The sequence below is a fragment of the Onychostruthus taczanowskii genome, unplaced genomic scaffold, assembly GCF_017590055.1.
Source record: "Onychostruthus taczanowskii isolate IOZ18803 unplaced genomic scaffold, ASM1759005v1 scaffold23, whole genome shotgun sequence".
Taxonomy (NCBI): Eukaryota; Metazoa; Chordata; class Aves; order Passeriformes; family Passeridae; genus Onychostruthus; species Onychostruthus taczanowskii.
In genome coordinates this window covers 4,598,124-4,618,138 of record NW_024499573.1, presented here as the reverse complement: position 1 = coordinate 4,618,138, position 20,015 = coordinate 4,598,124, and the positions used below count along the sequence as shown (strand labels likewise).

Sequence of the window (20,015 nt, the reverse complement as noted above, 5' to 3'; positions counted from 1 at the left end):
GCAGCTCAGTGATTTAATCAATTAATTGCTGCAAAATACCCAGGGGTATTGACTGAAGCAAGTGATGAGCAGATCCATTCTCATGTGTAATGTGGGCTCCATGAGTCATTTCTGGAGTGACCCAGGACAGTTTCTCTTCAGCACAAACATGTAAATGTGAGGTGGGACAAGGCAGAAAATAGCATTCAGGTAAGACATTGCAACAACTGTTCGTGAACATGCAGCAGAGGAGAAGCAGTCCAGACAATCTGTGGAAATAAATCTTACAAATAACAAGCAGCAATATTATACTTTTTTACTACTGAGCCTGATCTCCTTGTCGCACAAATCCAGCCCAATACATTCAGCCTTGTCTCTGAATCCAAGAGAGGATGGCTGAGCCCTGCTTGGTCTCTGCCTTTCCCTTATGTGTGGGATAGAGTGAGCTCCCAGCCCTCCCAGCAGTGCCACAAAGAGAAACTGCTTGGGATCTGCTTGTTTGTTCTTTAGGAGATTAGTTTCCTTTGAGGGAGGAAGTTTTTGATTGTACACGGCTGAGTGAGAGATAAATTAACTCAAAAACCATCTTGTCCACTTTTTGGCTGCATCTTTCGAAAGAAATACTTCATGCTCCAGTGAAACACTGCTCTGCAGTGGGAGGAGGAGCAGGGCAGGAGATCACCTTGGCAAAGTGAAGTGGGTGTCTCAACCATCCCTCTTTTGATCTTCAAAGGTGGAAACGCTCAGTTTGGAGCTCACTCAGCTATGCTATGGCTCCCCGCCCCACAGTACATAAGGAGCTAACCCTGTTCTTCATTTCAGGTTTTTAAGTGCCTGGAGCAGAGAGGAGCACACACAAGTAACCATCCTATCCTGACATTTCAGGAGAAATGGTTGAACCTGTGGGTAACCATTATGTTATAGCCAGACCTGTGTACTCGGAGAATGCATTCAATGAAGAGCATGAGAAATTGCACAGATACCATAAAACCTTTTGGGATCACCTGAAACTCTATTTTAGGTAAGGAGATTTTTTTTTTAAAGTTAGATCTAAGAAACAGTCCTGACTGCTCTTGGACAGCATGAGCTTCATTGAGACAGTGTCCATCTCCCATTCCAATATAGCAAGTGAAAATTCATTAATAAATTCAATGTCAGATTTTTCTAATGGATTTTGACTGCTGTTACCCTTAGAAGTCTTCCTACAGCTGTATGTAAGGTAGCTTCTCTTTTTCTGGGCCCTTGGCAGCACAGACTCTAGGAAGCCCTTACTGCACCCTTTCAGTACTGAAAGCGGTCCTGTAAGAAAGACATAGTCAGGCTTTTTACCATGGCCTGCTGCAGCAGGATAAGGGATGGTGGTTTTAAACTAAAAGAAGGTATATTTGGACTGATATCAAGAATATTTTTTTTATTATGAGGGTGGTGAGATACTGGCACAGGTTGCCCAGAGACATGGTGGATGCCCTCTCCCTGGAAATGTTCAAGGTTAGCTTGGGCAGGGCTCTGAGAAACCTGACCCAGTGAGTGGCATGCCTGCTTGCTGGGGTGGAGGTTTGGATTAGATGGCCATAGAAGTTCCTTTCCAAACCCAAGCCATTCTAGGGTTCTTTGAGTATTTGGTTTAGAAAGGAGCTCTGAAGGCCACTGGATGTACTTTGGAGCACAGATGGCAGTGCAGATTGATCAGGGCTGTGTCTGGGTGGGATTTTGACTTCTGGCAGCCTGAATCCTTCCCCTTTTCTCACCTCTCTGAAACAGTCTGCAATTCAGCCAAGCCGTTCACTGTCAAAATTTTGTCCCCTTGTACCTTTGCAGCTGCTCCCCACAAAGGGCCAAGAAAATTGCTTTGGGTTTGTTTCCAGTTGTTTCCTGGCTGCCAGCGTACCGCTTCAGGGAGTGGATCCTGAGTGACATCATCTCCGGCATCAACACGGGGCTGGTGGCTGTGCTGCAAGGTACCTCTGGGAAATGTGTGTCCTGACACAGCCTGCTAAGCCAGGTGCCAAGGCACTGCTGGCTTTAGCCTGCAACACACACGTCACCTTCCCTGGGCCTCTGTCTTTACAGGTCTGGCCTTTGCTTTGCTGGTGAATGTCCCCCCCAGTTATGGACTCTATGCAGCATTCTTCCCTGTCCTGGTCTATTTTATCTTTGGCACATCGAGACATATCTCAGTGGGTGAGTTCAGGCACACTGCTTACCCTCCTCAGTGATGAAGAACTACATGCTGCCTCTTCAGATCTTTTAACAAGTGCCTTGTGCTGCTCAGGTCCCTTCCCCGTCCTGAGCCTCATGGTGGGAGGAGTCGTCACCAGGCTGGTCCCTGATGACAGCACTGGAAATGGCAATTCCACAAATACCTCAGCAATAAACGATGAGAGGGTGATGGTGGCTGCATCTGTAACCTTCCTTTCTGGGGTTGTTCAGGTTGGTGAATGTATGTGTGTGTGCACACCTGTGTGAATAGATGGAGGGTGGCCTGACCTTCCCCTCTGCTTTCTGCTGTTGTAGTCACCAAAGTAATCCTCTTCCACTTTCCATGTAGCCCACCCTGGCTCAATGATTAGGAGACATCTCTTCCCTCCAGTGACCAGGCACTCACATGTGCCGTGAAATCCTTGGTTTTGCACAGGCCTGAGCCCACAGCCCACACAGCTGCAACCTACACCTACAGCAAAAAACAATCTGCTGGATAGGAAAAAAAGCTGTGAAAGTAATGTGAATGATGCAGATGCACCAAAGGGAGTAAAAGCTCTGCCTTGCAATAGTAAAATTTTGGATTTGTTTTTTTTTTAAAAAAATTATCCTTACTCCCAAATAAGGAATTCCTACAGTTCCTCCCTTTCTGACATACTAACATATTTGTTGCTTCATGAAACACTTGTACTATGTGAAAATATAGGAACTGAAAACCCTAGAAATAAAGATGTATATTTTAGCTATAAAATAAAAATAATGGGTTTTAAGTGCTGTAGAAATTATTCTTACTAGTATTATGCCCTCTGTTTCTAAATGTCAACTTTTGTTGCAAGTCTGGTGAAGGCACATTCCTTAATCTCTGGATGGATGGGATTAGGTGACAATCTTTGCTTTCATTAAGTATGGCTGTCTTGCTTTCAAAGATTGCTTAAAAATGCAAATTAATCCCACTGACCTATGCTCATTTTGTGTTTCAGTTGCTTCTGGGAATTTTCCAGTTTGGATTCATCGTTATTTATCTATCACAATCATTAATTAGTGGTTTCACAACTGCTGCAGCTATCCACGTTTTGGTATCTCAACTGAAATTCATGTTTCAGCTACCTGTCCCAGGATTTAATAAACCATTTGGCATCATCTATGTAAGTGCTAGGTGTTCATTGTTTGCTAATGCCATTGATATACCTGGGATGTATTTCTGACTGTGTATCACAAGGCAGTAATAACAACTTAGCAAAAAAATGCAAAGCAGGAGGAAAAACAAGAGATAAATGAGAATATGTTATTAGTATTTAGCCAATATTTAATTTTATTACCAAGCACCAAGTTACACCCCATTGAGATAATTAGGTAATATTTACTATTTTGTGTTGGCATATTTCAATTAAGCATTCAACTCTGCTTTAAGGGTTTAATTATTCATTTTTGCTGGACTGATATCATACATATTTAATTTGTATATGACACTGTGAGGGCTGTTGGATGAGAAAGGAGGGACGAGAAGAACAGGAAGGAAGGAGTGGAGAAAGGCACCTGCCCAGCAATGCCACAGCTCACATTTGCTATCACAGACTTGCCTGTTGTTCCAACCATCCCTCTGGGGCAAATCTGGAGGAGAGGGTCACAACTTAGTGGAAAAGGTCTTTTGCAGATGCTTCTGTCATTTGGCAGATGCACATTCATTCGGGGGGGGCTTGCAGTCCACATCATACCACAGGGAATAAATCCCAAAGAGCACAACCCTTAGAGCCATTCAGATACAGGTTCTTCTGGAAGGGATAGTGCTACTGTGCCAGGGCACAGCCGTTGCTAGAGCACCACGTTTCTTCCTGATTCTGCAGACTCTGGAGAGCATTTTCAGCCAGATCACAAAAACAAACGTTGCTGACCTTGTCACATCACTGGTTGTCTTGCTTATCGTGTTTGTGGTGAAAGAAATGAACGATCGATACAAGGAAAAGTTACCGGCTCCCATCCCGATCGAGCTCCTTGTGGTGAGTCACTTCCTTTGATTCTGCAATTGCTCCATGTTATGACATGGGAAGCAGAGTTTTAACTATTTCTTCTCCTGTTATCCACTAAATGATGTGTTATCATTTAACCTATAAAGAAAGATTTACAGCATTCAGGAGCTATTGTGAGATGTTTTACTTCCACATAGCTGCTCTTAACTGAACATATCTGTGGTGTTATAAACTATGAATTTTTTGCTTGGAAAGAATTGGCTCTGACACCAGCCAGCTGCAGTCTCACAGCTGAGGCCCCTCTGCACCACACCTGCAAGCAGCCACTGAACTCCTGGATATCTATGGCCACACACAAAATTATTTTGCCCTCCAGAAGCAGAAGGCTTTGCCCACTCTGAGCAGCAGAGGGGTGGAGGAAGCTTCACAGGAGCAGCAAGCCCCTAAAATTCTGGAGGTTGTATAGATTCAAGCAGCACTTGTTTTCTCCCAGAGTCATTACAGTACCTTGTTAAAACATACCTGATTTACTGGGTGGGATGATCTCTGTTGTTAGTAAGATATTCTGTTACAATCTGTGTGGTTTATAAATGTAAACCCATATTTGTAAGGTCATTCAGGAATAACATCTAAACAGCAAAGGGATGTGAAAACCTGGGCATAATTCTGCCACTAGTGATGAGGCTGGACAGTGTGTAAGAGAAGGAAGGTAATGGTGTTTAAAAGAGTCTTTACACTCTTGCTTTAATGTGCCTAATGGAGGTGTGGTTCATTATCTTTCAGACAATCTTAGCAGCATTGATTTCTTATTTTGTCAACTTTGAAGAAAAATTTCAAGTAGCTGTTGTTGGAAAACTAGAGGAAGGGTAAGTCACAATTCTCCAGTGGAGCAAGATGTTCTTTTTAGTTTGGCAGTGTTGAACGAGTTCAGCTATGTTTCTGATTAAAATTATCTGCTTTATCTTCTTCAGTAGGTAAATAAACATTTTTCTCTCAATGGTATGACACAATTTCAGTACACAGAAGTTACACTCTAGAGCACATCTCTTACTTATCAAGGAGTACCCTGAGACACGAAATAATTGTCCTTCACTTTCTGAGACAGCTGGTGAGCAGGAGATTGATGTTTGTCCTTTTTATTGAACTACTTACTCCTGAACTCCTCCATTTCCCTGACAGAACATGCACAGTTTAGCAGCCACCACCAGTCCTGGGAAGCCACCAGGACCCTGCACAATTCTCCTGCCTGATTCCATGACCAGCCATCAGCATCTCTTCCACTCTATTATCCTCCAGAGGCCTCAACATCTGTCCGTCCAGGACTATAGCCACATAAAAATTATTTCTCCACATACAGAATATATAGCCTTCATCTGGCTATGCCAGAATTTTGGCATAAAGAATCAGGTGGCACATGTCAAGTTAAAAAGAGGGAGGAAGACATTTACTAGGACAGCAGAGTGAGTCTGGGGTGGTCTCTGTAGCCCCAGGGTGTTAGTAGGTGAAGCTTGCAGAGCAACAGCTATTTCTGCTCGTGAGTCTCCTTTCTTCAGATTTCTGTTGACTGGGGAAAAAAAAGGAGGAAAAAGAAGTCCAGAGAGGAATTCTCCCTAGGATCTGCAAAAGACCCTTAGGCATCTCCTTAATGAGTTGAGTTTTTTGTCTTTCAGGTTCCACCTGCCGGTTGCACCTGATGTAGGCATCCTCCAGAACTGTATTGGTGACGGCATTTCCATCGCAATCGTTGGGTTTGCAGTAGCCTTCTCCGTGGCTAAAGTGTATTCCATCAAGCATGACTACCCAATAGATGGCAACCAGGTAGGCAAATAACACAGAGATCAATATACTGCATTTATCAATGGGAAATAAGTAATTTTAGGAAAGCTTTGCCTTGTGAATAACTGTCACAAACCAGCTCTTAAGGACAATCTCTTTTATTTTTATTTCAGGAACTAATTGCTTTTGGGCTGGGTAATATAGTTGGTGGATCATTCAAGGGATTTGCCTCCAGCACTGCTCTGTCAAGATCGGGTGTGCAGGAGAGCACAGGAGGCAAAACACAGGTACAGAAGACAACAAGTCATGATGGCATTTAATGAAAGACAACTCTTTTTTTCCCTAGCTAACCATCATGCCTGTGGGCACTTATTCATTGTGAAATTGTTCTCTCTTGCAGATTGCTGGCATTATCTCATCTGTCATTGTTTTGGTTGTGATCTTGGCCATTGGGTTTCTCCTGGCACCATTACAGAAGGTATTCACTGGTTTCATCTAATGCTTCCTCCTTTTCCCAAAGACAGGGCTGCTCTCTGAGCATACTGAGAGTGTTCATTGGCTTCAGTGGGAGCCAAAAAGGTTTGAAGGGCTTGGTTCTTCTTCCCATGTTATGCCAGAAAGGACCCCTACATCTGGTCCCTCAAAGGGAACACAAATACCCAAACACCAAAATCCAACTTTCAGGTGCCAAAAATAAGTGAGATTTACAGCTTCAGTCAGACACCTGCACTGCAACACAGCTGAGGATGTTCCAACAGCAGTGTACACTGGGAGCAGCTCCCTGGCCTTTCAGCTGCACTTTGGCCCTATTTGTATCATCTTTTAATTCCTAATGCTTTATATTTTCCTTTCTTACTTAAACAATGAACATGTGTTTTGGTCTTTTTAACAGTCTGTCCTTGCATCTTTGGCTCTTGGCAATTTGAAAGGAATGCTCATGCAGTTCAAGGAAATAGGCATCCTCTGGAGAAAGGACAAGTGTGACTGTGTAAGTTGAGTTTCACAAGCAGCAGAAGTTAAATGCTCTGAAAAAGTAATCTATTATACAAATGTTCTTTTTTTTTTTAATCCATTTTACTTCACTAAACAGAAAATACAATATTTGCATGCCTTTTTTACTGGTATATCCCTTGTTAATGTTTTCCATTTTGTTCCATTTATTTGGAGTAGATTCTCACTCATAATTAATTTTCACCCACTTCATCAAAATCTATTAAAATAGTGCATTATATAAAGTCAAATAGAGAAGACAGTTACAGAAAATGCCTAAATGACATAAGGTATCCAAATGTCTATTGCATTTACTAAGCATTTAGGGACATTTCTCACAATCACACAATGTGTCATATGGAAGATACACAGCAACAAATAATTGAAAACTGAGACTTGAAGGGTTTAGTAAAGATTCTGGCTAGAGGGCAGGACTCGTTGTCTCTCAGAAAATTTAGGCTCATAAATGATTCCAGGCCAGTTTTCCCAGCTATCAAACTATTTGCCCCATGAAAATGCTTTGAACTCTGTGGCTAAAAGTTATTCAGTATTATCTAGTAATTTATCAGTTGTGTACACTCACAGCACCTATATTTGCACATTTACAACTCTCAGCTTTACCAGATTTCTGATTCACTTCTAATCTTGCCTTTCTGCTGGATTTTCATTAAGCATTTACTGAACCACCTATGCCATTTTAAGCTTTTATTGTCTAGAAATTGTTGTCCCTAGAAACATTCCCTGGTGCTGGTTGGTGACTCTGGCCTTGTTTTACAAGGGAAAAAAAACCTTACCAAAAGCAGATAGATCTGAGATCTATTTCTGCTCCCACGCTGAGCTCATGATCCAGGTTCTTGAGATGTTTATAATGTTGCCATCCACTGTGTCCCTACAGATTATATGGGTGGTGACTTTCTTAGCTGCCATCTTTCTTGGCCTGGACATTGGGCTAGCAACAGCCGTGGCATTCCAGCTGCTGACCGTGGTGATCCGCTCCCAGATGTGAGTACTTGTTGAATGCAATGGCATCCCAGGGCCTCCTGTTATAAATTTTCTCCCTCTGTACAGAGAAGGGCAACAGCTCTGTCTGTGCCTTGGTCTGTCCAGCAACCATGCATGGAAAAATAATTTACAGGTGTAAGCCTTTGGATGTGGGGGCTTGCCTCAGTGTGCCAGCCCAGCTGAGATGGGTTCATTTGATCCTTCCCATCCCCCAGGTTCCAATGTGGGACACAAATAATTGTGTGTGTGTGTTTGTTCACAGTCCAAGCTGCACTGTTTTGGCCAATGTTGGGAGAAGTAACATCTACAGAAACAGGAAGGATTACACTGATGTAAGAAATGTCTCATTTCTTTTACCACCTGCTGCACTTGTGCTTCTATAGCAAACATTGCCACTGACACTTTTACTTCATTTTACAGATCTATGAGCCAGAGGGAGTGAAGATTTTCAGATGCTCCTCTCCGATCTTCTTTGCTAATATTGAATTTTTTAGAGAGAAACTCATCACTGCTGTAAGTGTCTGGGGCTATTCTGAATATATGAATTGTCTGACACTTTGAGGTGGATACAGTTTCCCAATAATTGCTATATATGCAGTCATTCCACAGTTCAAGGATGAATTTTCTTTATACTGTTGCCACTACTGTAATATAACATGTATGCACACACCTCTGAGAAACAGAACAGCCTGACTCATGCTGAACTTACACCATAGAAATATTTATACCAAATATATACTTATACCATAACAATGCATATTTCAAGAAGAAAGGAGTGTAAACATAGATAATATAAAGGAAAATTTGTTTTATTTTATTCTATTTGCTCTTGTGTATTTTACACACAATAAATTCTAGTTTACTTCTCTTGCCCCAAGAATGTAATCACAACAGTCAGAAGAATGCCAAATGGAATCATTCCCTCAAAGAGGTCTTAACATCTTTCATAACCTGGTGAATGTAGCCAGTGTTTCCATAACCAGCACAGAGATCCAGGACCCCTGAGCCCCCACTGTGTGAATGACGCCCACCATCCCCAGCCCAAACACAATTTGCACCATAACCTCCCCTTCCTGCTGCTCTTAGTGGGGAGTTGACAAGCAGTGACTCCCCTGAGCACTCCTAATGAGCAGTTCGTTCTTCACATGAGGGACTGAAACTGGCAGAGGAATGAGGGAATCTGACACATTTGGTTCTCCATGTGCTTGGCTTTCACCTCAGAAGAGCCTGAAGCTTTTTTTCTGTGAGGACCACTCTTTCTCTACAAATACAGATACTTCTTTCCCTTCTACACACTAGATGGATGAGGCAGAAGACTTGCAGGAATTTAGTATTTTAGCCTAATTTTATTATTAGCCTAATTTACCTGCCATCTAATTCTGTTAAAGCCAGCTCAGTCTCAAGAAAGATATGCAGGCAACATGATAAAATCTGACTTTCTTCTTCAGTAAAAGGAGTGGGTGAATGACCCACGCTGCAGCCAGGAGGCACAAAGCAGATAGAAATCATGAGCTCTCAGATCTTGTCTACCTGGATGACCACCTCATAATGCAGATGAGTAGGAGATGCCAGCACTGTGCCAGCCTGCTGCAGTTTCTGGACAGTGCTAAGCACTGTCACTGCTGTAATGCTGTCCATGCTGGTGTCCTAAAGCAGTACAGATAGCCCTGCCTCATTTGCAGCCATTCCTGTAGACATTCTTCCAACCTAGAAAGAGCCCTTGCTTGAATTTGTGAAAAGTGGTAATCAAGTTCAAACTATGGTCATCATGACTGTAACAAAAAACCGTATGAGGTGCTTTGTCCTTCCCCTGGTGTCACAGAGGTGGTTTTTTGTTTAATTATTCAAATTGTTCATTTTGCAGGTTGGCTTCAACCCACTGAGAGTCCTGAGGAAACGCAATAAAGCTCTGAGGAAGATTAGGAAGATGCTGAAGAAAGGACAGCTGCAAGTGACACCAGTATGTAAGGCAACCCCCCAGGGGTGAGGGGGGAGTTAAGCAACCAAGCTCCCTGTTTCATATGGCAGAGAAGGACCTCATAGCTTCCCTTCTTAATTGGATACACTATTCCCCAAGTTGCCACTTCATAAACACATTTAAAACCCAAGATTTTAAATGGCTCTCACAGTTAGAGACCTACATATTTACCATAGGCAGAGCTTGTGCATGTCCACTGGAGTTTTGTTTGGCAACTAATAGCAGGATCAGATCCCACAGAAGTGAATATCTTTCTGCATTAATGGTAGGATAAAGCTGGTTTTCTCCCAGCTCAAATCCTGCATGTCTTTTGTTGACTTATTCCAAAATTACTGATTTTAAATGTGTCTGGCAACTGGCTTCAGGAAACAATAAAAAAACATCATTAAGTGATTATGATGATGATTAAATAATTTCCATGTTTCTCCAGACAAGGGAGAGACAGAACTTTGCAGGTGGGTTCTGCTCTGTCTCATGGGAAGATCAGTTGTGCTTTGCCATTACTCTTGCCCTTGTATGAGAAGTACCACTACCCTGGCTGGGTATTAAGAAGAGAACTAATGACAACATTTTTCTATGTCAACACAGAAGGGCTTGATTTGCATGGCTAACCCTACATATGAGTCAGAGGAAGAGTTGGACAACAACAAGATAGAGGAGCTGGACCAGCCCACCATCATGACAGACTTGCCCATTCGGATCAACTGGGGCACTGACCTCCCCCCTGGCATCACTGTGCCCCAGGTCAACCTCCACAGCATCATTCTGGATTTCTCATCCGTGTCCTTCCTTGATTTTTCTGCCATGACAGTCCTCCGAAAGGTAATCACAATTCATAAGACAAACAGTGATCATATGAGAGAAAATCTTACAAATGCAGTTACACTTGAGGGATACACATGAGCAAAGGAACGGCACCCAGAGGGACCTGGGCAGGAGTGGGCCCACCTGAACCTCATGAAGTTCAACAAGGCCAAGTGCAAGGTGCTGCAGGTGCATCAGGGCAATCCCCAGTGTCAATACAGTCTGGGGAATAAATGGATTGAGAACAGTCCTTCAGAGGAGGAGATGGGGATACTGGTGGATGAGAAGTTTGACATGACCTGGCAATGTGCACTCACAGGCCAGAAAGCCAATCATATCCTGGTCTGCATAAAAAGAAGTGTGACCAGCAGGTAATTCTTCCCACTCTCATGAGAGATTCTACTCCACTCTCTTGAGACCTCACCTGAGGTAGGTGCCACCTGTGGAGTCCCCAACACAGGAAAGACATGGACATCTTGGAACAGGTCCAGATGAGAGCCATGGAAAGGACCAGAGGGTTGGAGCATCTCTCCTATGAGGAAAGGCTGAGAGAGTTGGAGTTGTTCAGCCTAGAGAAGAGAAGGCTATGGAGGCTATACTATTAAGTGTGGCCTATCCATACTTAAAGGGAGACTATAAAAAAGCATGGAAAGGGACTTCTTACAGGGGTATACAGTGAAGGACAAGAGGCAATGGCTTTAAAATGAAAGAGGGCAGGTCCAAGTTAGAAGAAATCTTTTACTGTGAGTGTGGTAAAATACTGGAACAGGTTGCCCAGAGAAGCTGTGGATGCTCTATCCCCGAAACTGTTCAATGGCAAGTTGGATGATGCTCTGAGCAAGCTGCTCCAGTGTAAAGTGTCCCTGTCCAGGGCAGGGTTTTGGAACAAGATGATCTTTAAGTCCCTTCCAACCAAAACCATTCTATGATTCTATTCTGTGTTTGTAGTCTGCTTCTTAAAGGCATTGCTACACGGGCTGGAAGGCCAGTGGCAAACCTTGAGTTTATGTGAATTTGAATGTACATTTTCTATAGAAAATATTTAGGAAATAGTTTAAATAATCAATATAAATTGTCTTGGAATTAAAGTGTTGACTGTGGTACCCTTTCTTCACCTGGTAAGGTTTTGGGAAGCTTTGCAGAAATGTAGATATGAAATATAGCTTTAAACACCCAGCTGGAGTTGGAGCATTGGAGTTCCATTTCTTCTCCTGCTTTTGCTTGCCCAGATGACCTTGAACAAAAGCAAAAGGCACAACATTTTCAACAGTAGCAACTCCAGTTAACTGTCTGGAGACATAGAGGGTGTGTATTTCCATAGGAACTAAAGACCCACCATGACAGAGGGAATTACTGTTCTTCTCAAGCTCCCAGTTACAAAAATCTCCCCCAGAAGATTGTGAAGTAATTTTTTTTAGTTTCATCATGTATCATGTAGATACAACAAAGCCATACAACTTATGAAAGATCACCTACTTCTCTGTGAGATAAAACTTTTCAATACTGCCTCTTTTCAAAAGGCTTAGCCACCCCTGTCTGCAGCCATGTGAAGAGATTGTCCCACCTCTATGTGCAACAGAATTTGAGTCTAGATCCACTTACCATCACAGATCTTAAATATCATAGAGTGGTTGGTATATTTGCTGTGGAAAATCACTGTAATGGTAACCATCATTACCAAGGGAGATACAGGCTAGATTTAAGGAGGAAGTTTTTCACAGAAAGAGTGGTCAAATACTGGAATCATCTGCCCAGGGATGTGGTGGAGTCACCATCCCTGGATGTGTTCAAAAAAAGACTGGATGTGGCACTTAGTGCCATGACCTAGTTGAGGTGTTAGAACATGGGTTGGACTTGATGATCTTAAAGGTCCCTTCCAACCTAGAAATTCTGTAATTCTGTGATTCTGTGATCAAGCCCAGCAGAATCTAAATGGTGCCTCCTTCTGGTTTAACAGACTTTGAAAGAATTTGTCCGGCTTGACATTGACATTTACATCGCTGGGGCATACGGTGAGTACTTGCCTTTGCATTGGCATCACCACAGATGCCTTGTCCCACTGCCTCCCCTGCTGACCACTGAGTATGGCTGTGGAGGATCACCCAGTTTTACCTTACAGTCCTGGATAGCAAACAGGTTCCAATAAGTGGAGGTGTAGTCCCTCCCAAGCTGTCCCCAAAATGCTGGGACCGTTCCTTTTACCTGTGGCCACTGCTGTGTTGTGCAGCTCTGGGCTGCAGGACCCACCATCATGCACCCTGGACTAGGCATTAAGTAAGAAAAGGGGCTTCAATTCCTTCCTGCCTGGCATAGAGAAGGGAACTACTGATGGGCACTTCTGTTCCATCCTCTTGATATCTGTAAAGCCATCTGCTCTAATAAATAAAACAGTGTATTATACCAGCAACTCCCGTGTTCACTCAGTGGGCATGCTCAGGATACACAATTTCTTCCTTTTTAAGGCCTGCAGGTCACTTGTGCTTTGATTTTGTTACCTCACAGAGGGCCTCCTGGACAAACTGGAGAGAAGTGCATTTTTTGATGAAGAGATTAAGCCATCCATGTTTTTCCTCACCATTCATGATGCGGTTTTACACATTTTGCTGAAGAAGGACATAGCCAACTCCCCCAAATTAAAGCTTGCTGAGGTAACACTACAGTCTTCATCTTTAATGATCTAAGTGCCTTTCCAGTATTGCCAGGCTCCCAGCAGCACCCTGCACAGCTACAGCTGTGTGTGCTACACCGTCTGTATTTTCAAAAAGATAGTCATTAAAACTCAGTTGGTCTTCAAGCAGATTGAAGAACAAGAGTGGCTTCTGGTTCAGGTGTATGGAAAACCATTTGTGAAAGGAGTGAATAATTCCCACTGGTGGCTGGCCTGGCTGTGGACTTCCAGTCACCTCTTTGGGAAGAACACAGTACCCATCCACCAGCAGTCCTTTGTGGTCACCCACCCAGCAGAGACTGCTCAATTTACTGCAGTGGCTCTTGAAAGGCAGAATTTATGCTGCTTGCATATAGGCTTTCCAGCCCCATCTGTCTTCAAAAGTAGTGCTAAAGTAGTGTGGATAAATTAGTACTGCCAGATTTGGTGATGGCCTTTCTGGGAGTGCTCTTAAATCATGAGCAAGAAAGGATCCTGTATACAATAAATGTGTTTAAATGTACCAGACCCAGAATGCTGCTCATGTGGAAACTGTCTAATCCCACTTAACTGAACTGGTCCAGATCTTCTGCACTGACCCAGAGATGTGGTGGAGGTCATAAAAGCCTGACAAGTGAGAGCTTCCTTTCTTCCATGTCAACTTCCCAGGCCTGTTCCAGAGATTTAAAAATCAAGACTTCTTTAGTGTGAAAAATTATAAACATTAGAAAAAAAAAAGCAATCAACTTCCTAACCCACAACTTCTTGTGCTCATTGCAGGAGAAGGGTAGAAGCAGTGACTGTGTCATCATCCCCAGGAATGGACTGCGCAGCCGGGAGTGCACAGTAAGGCTCTGCCTCTGGCCCTCCAGCTGGAGAAAATGCAGCCCAAAAAAGCTGCTCATGGGAACAGCTAGGTCAGATAACAAAAGCTGAGCTCTTGTTCCTAGCTGAGCTCTTGTGTCAGCTCAGGGCAGGAAGCCACCAGACAGTTTACTGAAGGGATTTGGCTTAGGGCAAAGCCTTACCAGAGTAAGAGGGATGGGGTCGGCTCTCCAGCCTTGCAGTGTGCACGGAGCAGAGGGAAGGCAGACAAAGGCTGCCTCACCTGGCTGCCTCACCTGGTCTCCTCACCTGTCCACCACAGCTCCTCCATGATAAAGTCACTGGTAGGATGGCCCTGTGGCAGAGAAGTCAACATCAGTCCAGTTTATCTAAATGTCTCAGGCTGAAGGGGAGTCTGGAGACAGAGAAAAGGAAGGGACACATGCAGCCTTTCAGCACAGAGAGAAGGGCTATCCAGCACAGGGCAAACCTGTAAGGAGGAAATGTCAGACCCCAATCTTCCCACCCAAATGCTTCAGGGGATCAAATACTTACACATCATTTACCAGATGACACCTACCCTGGCTATTCTTTACAGAAGGTGGAAATTTTTTTATTTATTTTTTTTTTATTCCCTACAGATGCCAACAGAAACAAAATTTTAGACTTAACTTCCTAAGTATAATATCCTCCAGCAACACAACATCACAGAAGATGAATGTGGATGCTGTGATGAGCATGAAGACAGAAGGATACTTTTAAATACCTTAAGAAGGATTTACTACATAAAGTTATGTTTGAGGTTTTGAAATGGGCTTGTTAGTCTTTATGTGTCTCTGTATATATAAATGTATTTATGTATATATAGAGAGGCTAAAATCACACATTTTCTTATTTCATACCACAGTTTGTAGACAATCTGTACAGTTACTTGAGAATCTATAAATATTTGAAATCTTGTATTGGATACCACAGAATAATAGTTAAGACTGATATTTTATCTTCAACATGTATATAACTTGAATAAAGTTTTCTTGATGGTTTGTAAGATATTTGGTAGACTGAGTTAAACTTGCTCTCAGCTTACTACCGAAGCACACAGTGTACATAGTGACTAATGTATCTAATTATGAAGATTGTTCAGGAAAGACACAGGATTTTCAGATCAAAACACGATTAATTGATTTGCATTGGGCTTGTGTAAAGTGCACAAGGGAGGATACATTTATAGTGAACCATTGTAGATACATATGGAGTGAACCACCATAGTTTCAGTGGCTCCATGGCTGCATTTGTCCATGCATGCACCATCAGGGCAGCTCAGAGTCAGTGAGAGCAGCCTGTGAGAGACATGGCCCCGGAGCCTGCCTGGAGGAGCTGTGGGTGTGGAGCTGCCCGGGGAGCAGGCTGGACTGCCTGCGTCTATGGACAGACGGGCAGAGGCTTCAGCTCAAAGAATCTACTCTGATACTCTGTACAACTGCTGTCAATTAACCCCTGCTGGAAGCCTAAGGCTTGAAGAGCTCCATCACAACTTTTAGAGAAGAACACTTGATGCCCACAGTGACAGAACTTTTAATTTCTCATAGCAAGTGCTAACGGTATAAAAATCTTCAGCCTAAAGGAAAATGGAACAATTCTTGGAGTCTGAAAGAAACAGCACTCTGAAATCACAAGAGTTTTTAGTTTTCAAAGCCTGGTTTTGACTTTCAGTCAAGCTGGGGTGGCCAGAAATGTGCATTTGGACTTGAAGAATGGCTGAAGGGAAGGAGAAAGTGTTCTGTACTACAGTTTTTATCTTCAGAGTATGCAGTTGTTAAAAACAAAACCTGTTAAATAGTTTAATTTTTTTTGTTTTAATCTGGAGTTATCTGATGAGAACCAAGCTGGAAGTCGGTATTAAAATTGAGGAGATTTTGAATATAGAAAGAATTAGATGAGCTTGAAGACAGAAGTAGACAAGTTCAGCTTTCAGAAAACACTCATGCATTTGCAGATGAATAACAAGCTGTGTTTCTGTGGTGGGTGATCACTGGCTGACATGGTATGGAAGACGTGGCCCTTGGTGGCATCACCACCAAGAGATGCTGCTCCCTGCAGCACCAGAGGGATGGTGAGAGCTGCTCATACCAACCACTGCTCTTCTGAGCGTGCCACGGCAGATTCACTGTCAAGTACGTGTCGTATGCCAGATCGTCAGCACAGCAGTACCTGAAGGCAGGTACAATTAGCACACTGCCAAAGTGCCCTTCCAATGCAGTCTTCCAAAAAACAGAGTATAACACCATCAATCTTTCCAGAACAAGAAACTGATTTGGTTACTACAATATAAAAAAAAAAATTAAACTATTAGAGAGTGTCCAAAGGAGAGCAATGAAGATGGTGAAGGACCTTGAGGAGAAGCCGTATGAGGAGTGCCTGAGGTCACTTGGTCTGTTCAGCCTGGAGGAGACTGAGGGGAGACCTCACTGCAGTTACAACTTCCTCATGAGGGGAAGAGGAGGGGCAGGCACTGATCTCTTCTCTGTGGTGACAGTGACAGGACCTGAGGGAATGGCCTGAAGCTGTGTAGGAAATGGTTTAGATGGGATATTAGAGAAAGGTTCTTCACCCAAACGGTGGTTTGGCACTGCCCCGGGGCAGTGGTCACAGCACCAGCCTGACAGAGTTCAATGCTCTTGGGCATATGGGGTGACTTGCAGGGATGGTGCAGGGCCAGATTTGGACTTGATGATCCTTGTGAGTCCCTTCCTACCCCGGTAGGTTCCAGCCAGGCTGCACCCGGTGGACTGCCGAGGCCAGGATAGTCTCAATGGAGGCTCAGACTTGGTCCAATCTCCCAAGCCGTTGCCAGCTGCCGGCAGCCAAGCAAGCTCAAGTGATTTCAGCTCTTAGTGATTATGAGCTCTGTGTGATTATCAGATCTTTTGGCTTGCTTGGGCCGAGGCAGCAGACGCAGGGAGAGAGAGGAGAAGTGCTGTATAAGGTTCCGCAGGATTCTTTATTAGGGTGTCCCACAAAGGTTCTCAGTGACATCTTCATCTGCCGAACCAGGCAGAATTAGGGCTTTTTATACCCTACAGAGGTTTTGAAAACTGTCCAATAGAAAGGATCAGGGAAAAGTGACCTATAGGCTCACAGAGAGATAAGCAAGGGTCCAGAGGCGGAAGAGAGGGGCTTCTGAGGCCCAAGTCATCGTGACTTGGCATGTCCTAGCTCAGGCTCCTGACCGCCAAGGAGGCCTTGCAGGCCCTGGGCCTGCTACACCTTCCACCCCAGCACATTCTGTGATTCTGTGATACTGTGCAAAGCACAGGGGAAATTTCACTCTAAATACTCTGAACTTCAGGACTGAGCTCTCCAGTTCAAGAAAGATGAAATCAAATGTAAATGAAGAAAATTGTTATGAGGATCTTTGTAAAATGGAGAGCCTGTATCTAAGGACTGGCAAAAAGAGAAATAGATACAGGGATTTAACCTAGGATAGAGGAAAAGTTATGCAACATAAAAAAATTATATTGTCCTGTAAGGGGAAAAAAAATGAACTGGCCAAACTTAAACATGAACAAGATATTAGAAGATGATTCCTCATTTCTACAATGGTGAGACCCTTTCCAGCTGGAACAAGAGGAGCAAAAAACTAAACTGCTTTTTAGATGTAAAAATGTTCATGACAATCATGATATCACATCATACCAGTGTAATCTGAACTGTCAGACTCAAGCTGCTCTTTTCAGTCCTGCGCCCACATGCACCTATGCAGACCCAGGCAAACATCCCTATCAAAAGCAATATATGAAGTGTAGTATCTGGTGGAATACCACATACTGCACTTCAAAACCATATGGGATTTTTTTACAGGCTTCAGGTTAATAAAAAAGATCTTCTAAATTGCACATCTCAGAACAATTAGTTTCTATACTAATGACTTTTCTGACACAGCACAGTGCCACAGAGGATAAATCCCCCTCCCAAAACTATTCACCTTTTCTTAAATGGACATGGTACATAGGCAGCCTTGGCCAGAGAGCTTTGCACTCCCATGTCACACATCCCTACCAGCTACTTGCCATGTTCTTAAATCATCCTACTCCTTCTTTTTCAGTGTTGTACCAGCAGCAATTGTACTTCTGATGCTTTATGAGATATTCCCTCCAGGTACTGGTTATTTCTGCAACTCTCCGTTATTCCAATACTAGCATTTTTCTCTAATGCAGATTATAACGTCTTGTGGGATACTGTACTGATGCAGATTTACTGCTCTATTTTTGAGACAGGGACCTTCAGAAACCTGACTATTTAGGTTTCTAAACATCCTACACTGGGTGCTGTTGCTACTCAGTTAGAACACTACCGTATACTGAGTTTTAGTATTTTACTTGGGAATTAAGCAAAAAGGCAAATTCCATACCTGCTTTTTGGAGAGCTGACAGGTATCACATTAATTGCTCATCACATATCTTGAGCCTATCACTCTTCAGCACAGTACAGACACTTTGTAACTAAATAACAATTTTACAGCCAGAAGAGGGATGGAAAATGGAGAAGCCACAGTGCCAGAGATGTTCAAGCCTACTCAAGCCTGATTATCACTTTGCAGTGAAATGTGAAATACAGAAACAAAAAATTAAGTGTTTGTTCAATGTCTTAGGCCCAATGGAGAGTGGCTTATAACATGCAAACCCATATTTTTTTTCAATTTCAAACTGAGTTCCTATGAAGGAAGAAGTATTCTTAAGCACTTCTTTACCAAAATGCTACTCACAGTTCCTATTCCTCATCCCTGTGTTCAATGTGGGGAATTCGTTTTCTCAGTCTGTATGCATTGCTCCCTTCTGCTTCCTAAGAAGACGCCTGAAAGTTTACCTGGCCCAGAAATGGCAAAGGACAAGTTGAGCAACAATCATCAGCACTTATGTGATTTTATTTAGTGGAGGAAATAATTCATCATAAATTATCTTGAAGGTGTGTTCGAGCACTGGCTTTCACAAATAAAACTGAAGAAAACCCTTGACAACTCACACATATTTACTTCTATTTAGTTACTCATTTGGGTTTTTTTCCATAAGCAGTTATGCTGAAGTTCTTTTGTGAAACATTTCTACATAAAAATGGAAACATCCCTGCCTGCCCGCAGACATTACCACTCTTCCCATGACCAGAAGTGTATTACACTGAGTCCTACTGGCACTCAAGAATCACTTGAATTGTATTATCAAAATTGCTCACTAAAGTTTCATAATGGCTGAGCTAATTTACCAGCTTCCTGCTGCTATTCCACCCACACATTTCTGAATGTATGCTGCATTTTTAAATACTTTAATCTCTTGCATTCGTGAACTGAGTCTACACTGAAAATAAATTTTAGAAAACAACACCAACAAATTAATGCCTCATACTCAAGAGAATACACAGATCCCATTTAGAGTATGGAAAGTTTCTAAAGTTGGTGTATCATGGCTAAGTCAAGAACAAAAAGGGGCTTTAAACATCCTTATTTTCACTCACATTGCCCAAAGAAATTCAGTCAGTTCAGTTTGCAAACTGGACAGTGTGAATCACCAGTGTGAGTATAATACATCTGAACACAAAAGCTCAAAAGCTCACAATTGTGAAGGGACAATTACTGCATCAAGGTGATTTATGAATTGCTAAGAATTGTTTTTAACACCATAAAATAAATACGCAGGGAAATACAACTTGTATAATGCTGATATTTACTTTAAAAATGTAATCAGGATGAAAATGAATCCAAACCTTGCACATTTCTCTGCTGTACTGGACTCTGTGTCATACATACAAAAAGTTCAAACTTATTTCCCATACATTCAATATTCCATTGCAGCTC

At 42.8% G+C, this 20,015-nt stretch overlaps 1 protein-coding gene across 1 annotated transcript; it reads left to right on the top strand.

Moving 5' to 3' along the window:
- The first annotated feature begins 869 nt into the window (after positions 1–869).
- SLC26A3 (solute carrier family 26 member 3) lies at positions 870–14,832 on the top strand. The gene is made up of 20 exons (XM_041405417.1): positions 870–1,000; positions 1,798–1,937; positions 2,050–2,160; positions 2,252–2,409; positions 3,159–3,323; positions 4,023–4,175; positions 4,929–5,011; positions 5,816–5,963; positions 6,095–6,208; positions 6,322–6,399; positions 6,814–6,909; positions 7,807–7,913; positions 8,176–8,245; positions 8,334–8,426; positions 9,778–9,873; positions 10,480–10,713; positions 12,653–12,707; positions 13,198–13,343; positions 14,123–14,188; positions 14,809–14,832. Exons 1-20 carry the CDS (start codon positions 870–872, stop codon positions 14,830–14,832), a joined length of 2,268 nt encoding a protein of 755 aa, XP_041261351.1.
- The last annotated feature ends 5,183 nt before the right edge of the window (positions 14,833–20,015 follow it).

Coding starts and splice junctions, on each gene's coding strand:
- SLC26A3 (XM_041405417.1), top strand. CDS start 870: ATGGTTGAACCTGTGGGTAACCATTATGTTATAGCCAGACCTGTGTAC. Junction 6,209..6,321: donor GCACAGGAGGCAAAACACAG/GTACAGAAGACA, acceptor TCTCTCTTGCAG/ATTGCTGGCATTATCTCATC. Junction 7,914..8,175: donor GTGGTGATCCGCTCCCAGAT/GTGAGTACTTGT, acceptor GTTTGTTCACAG/TCCAAGCTGCACTGTTTTGG.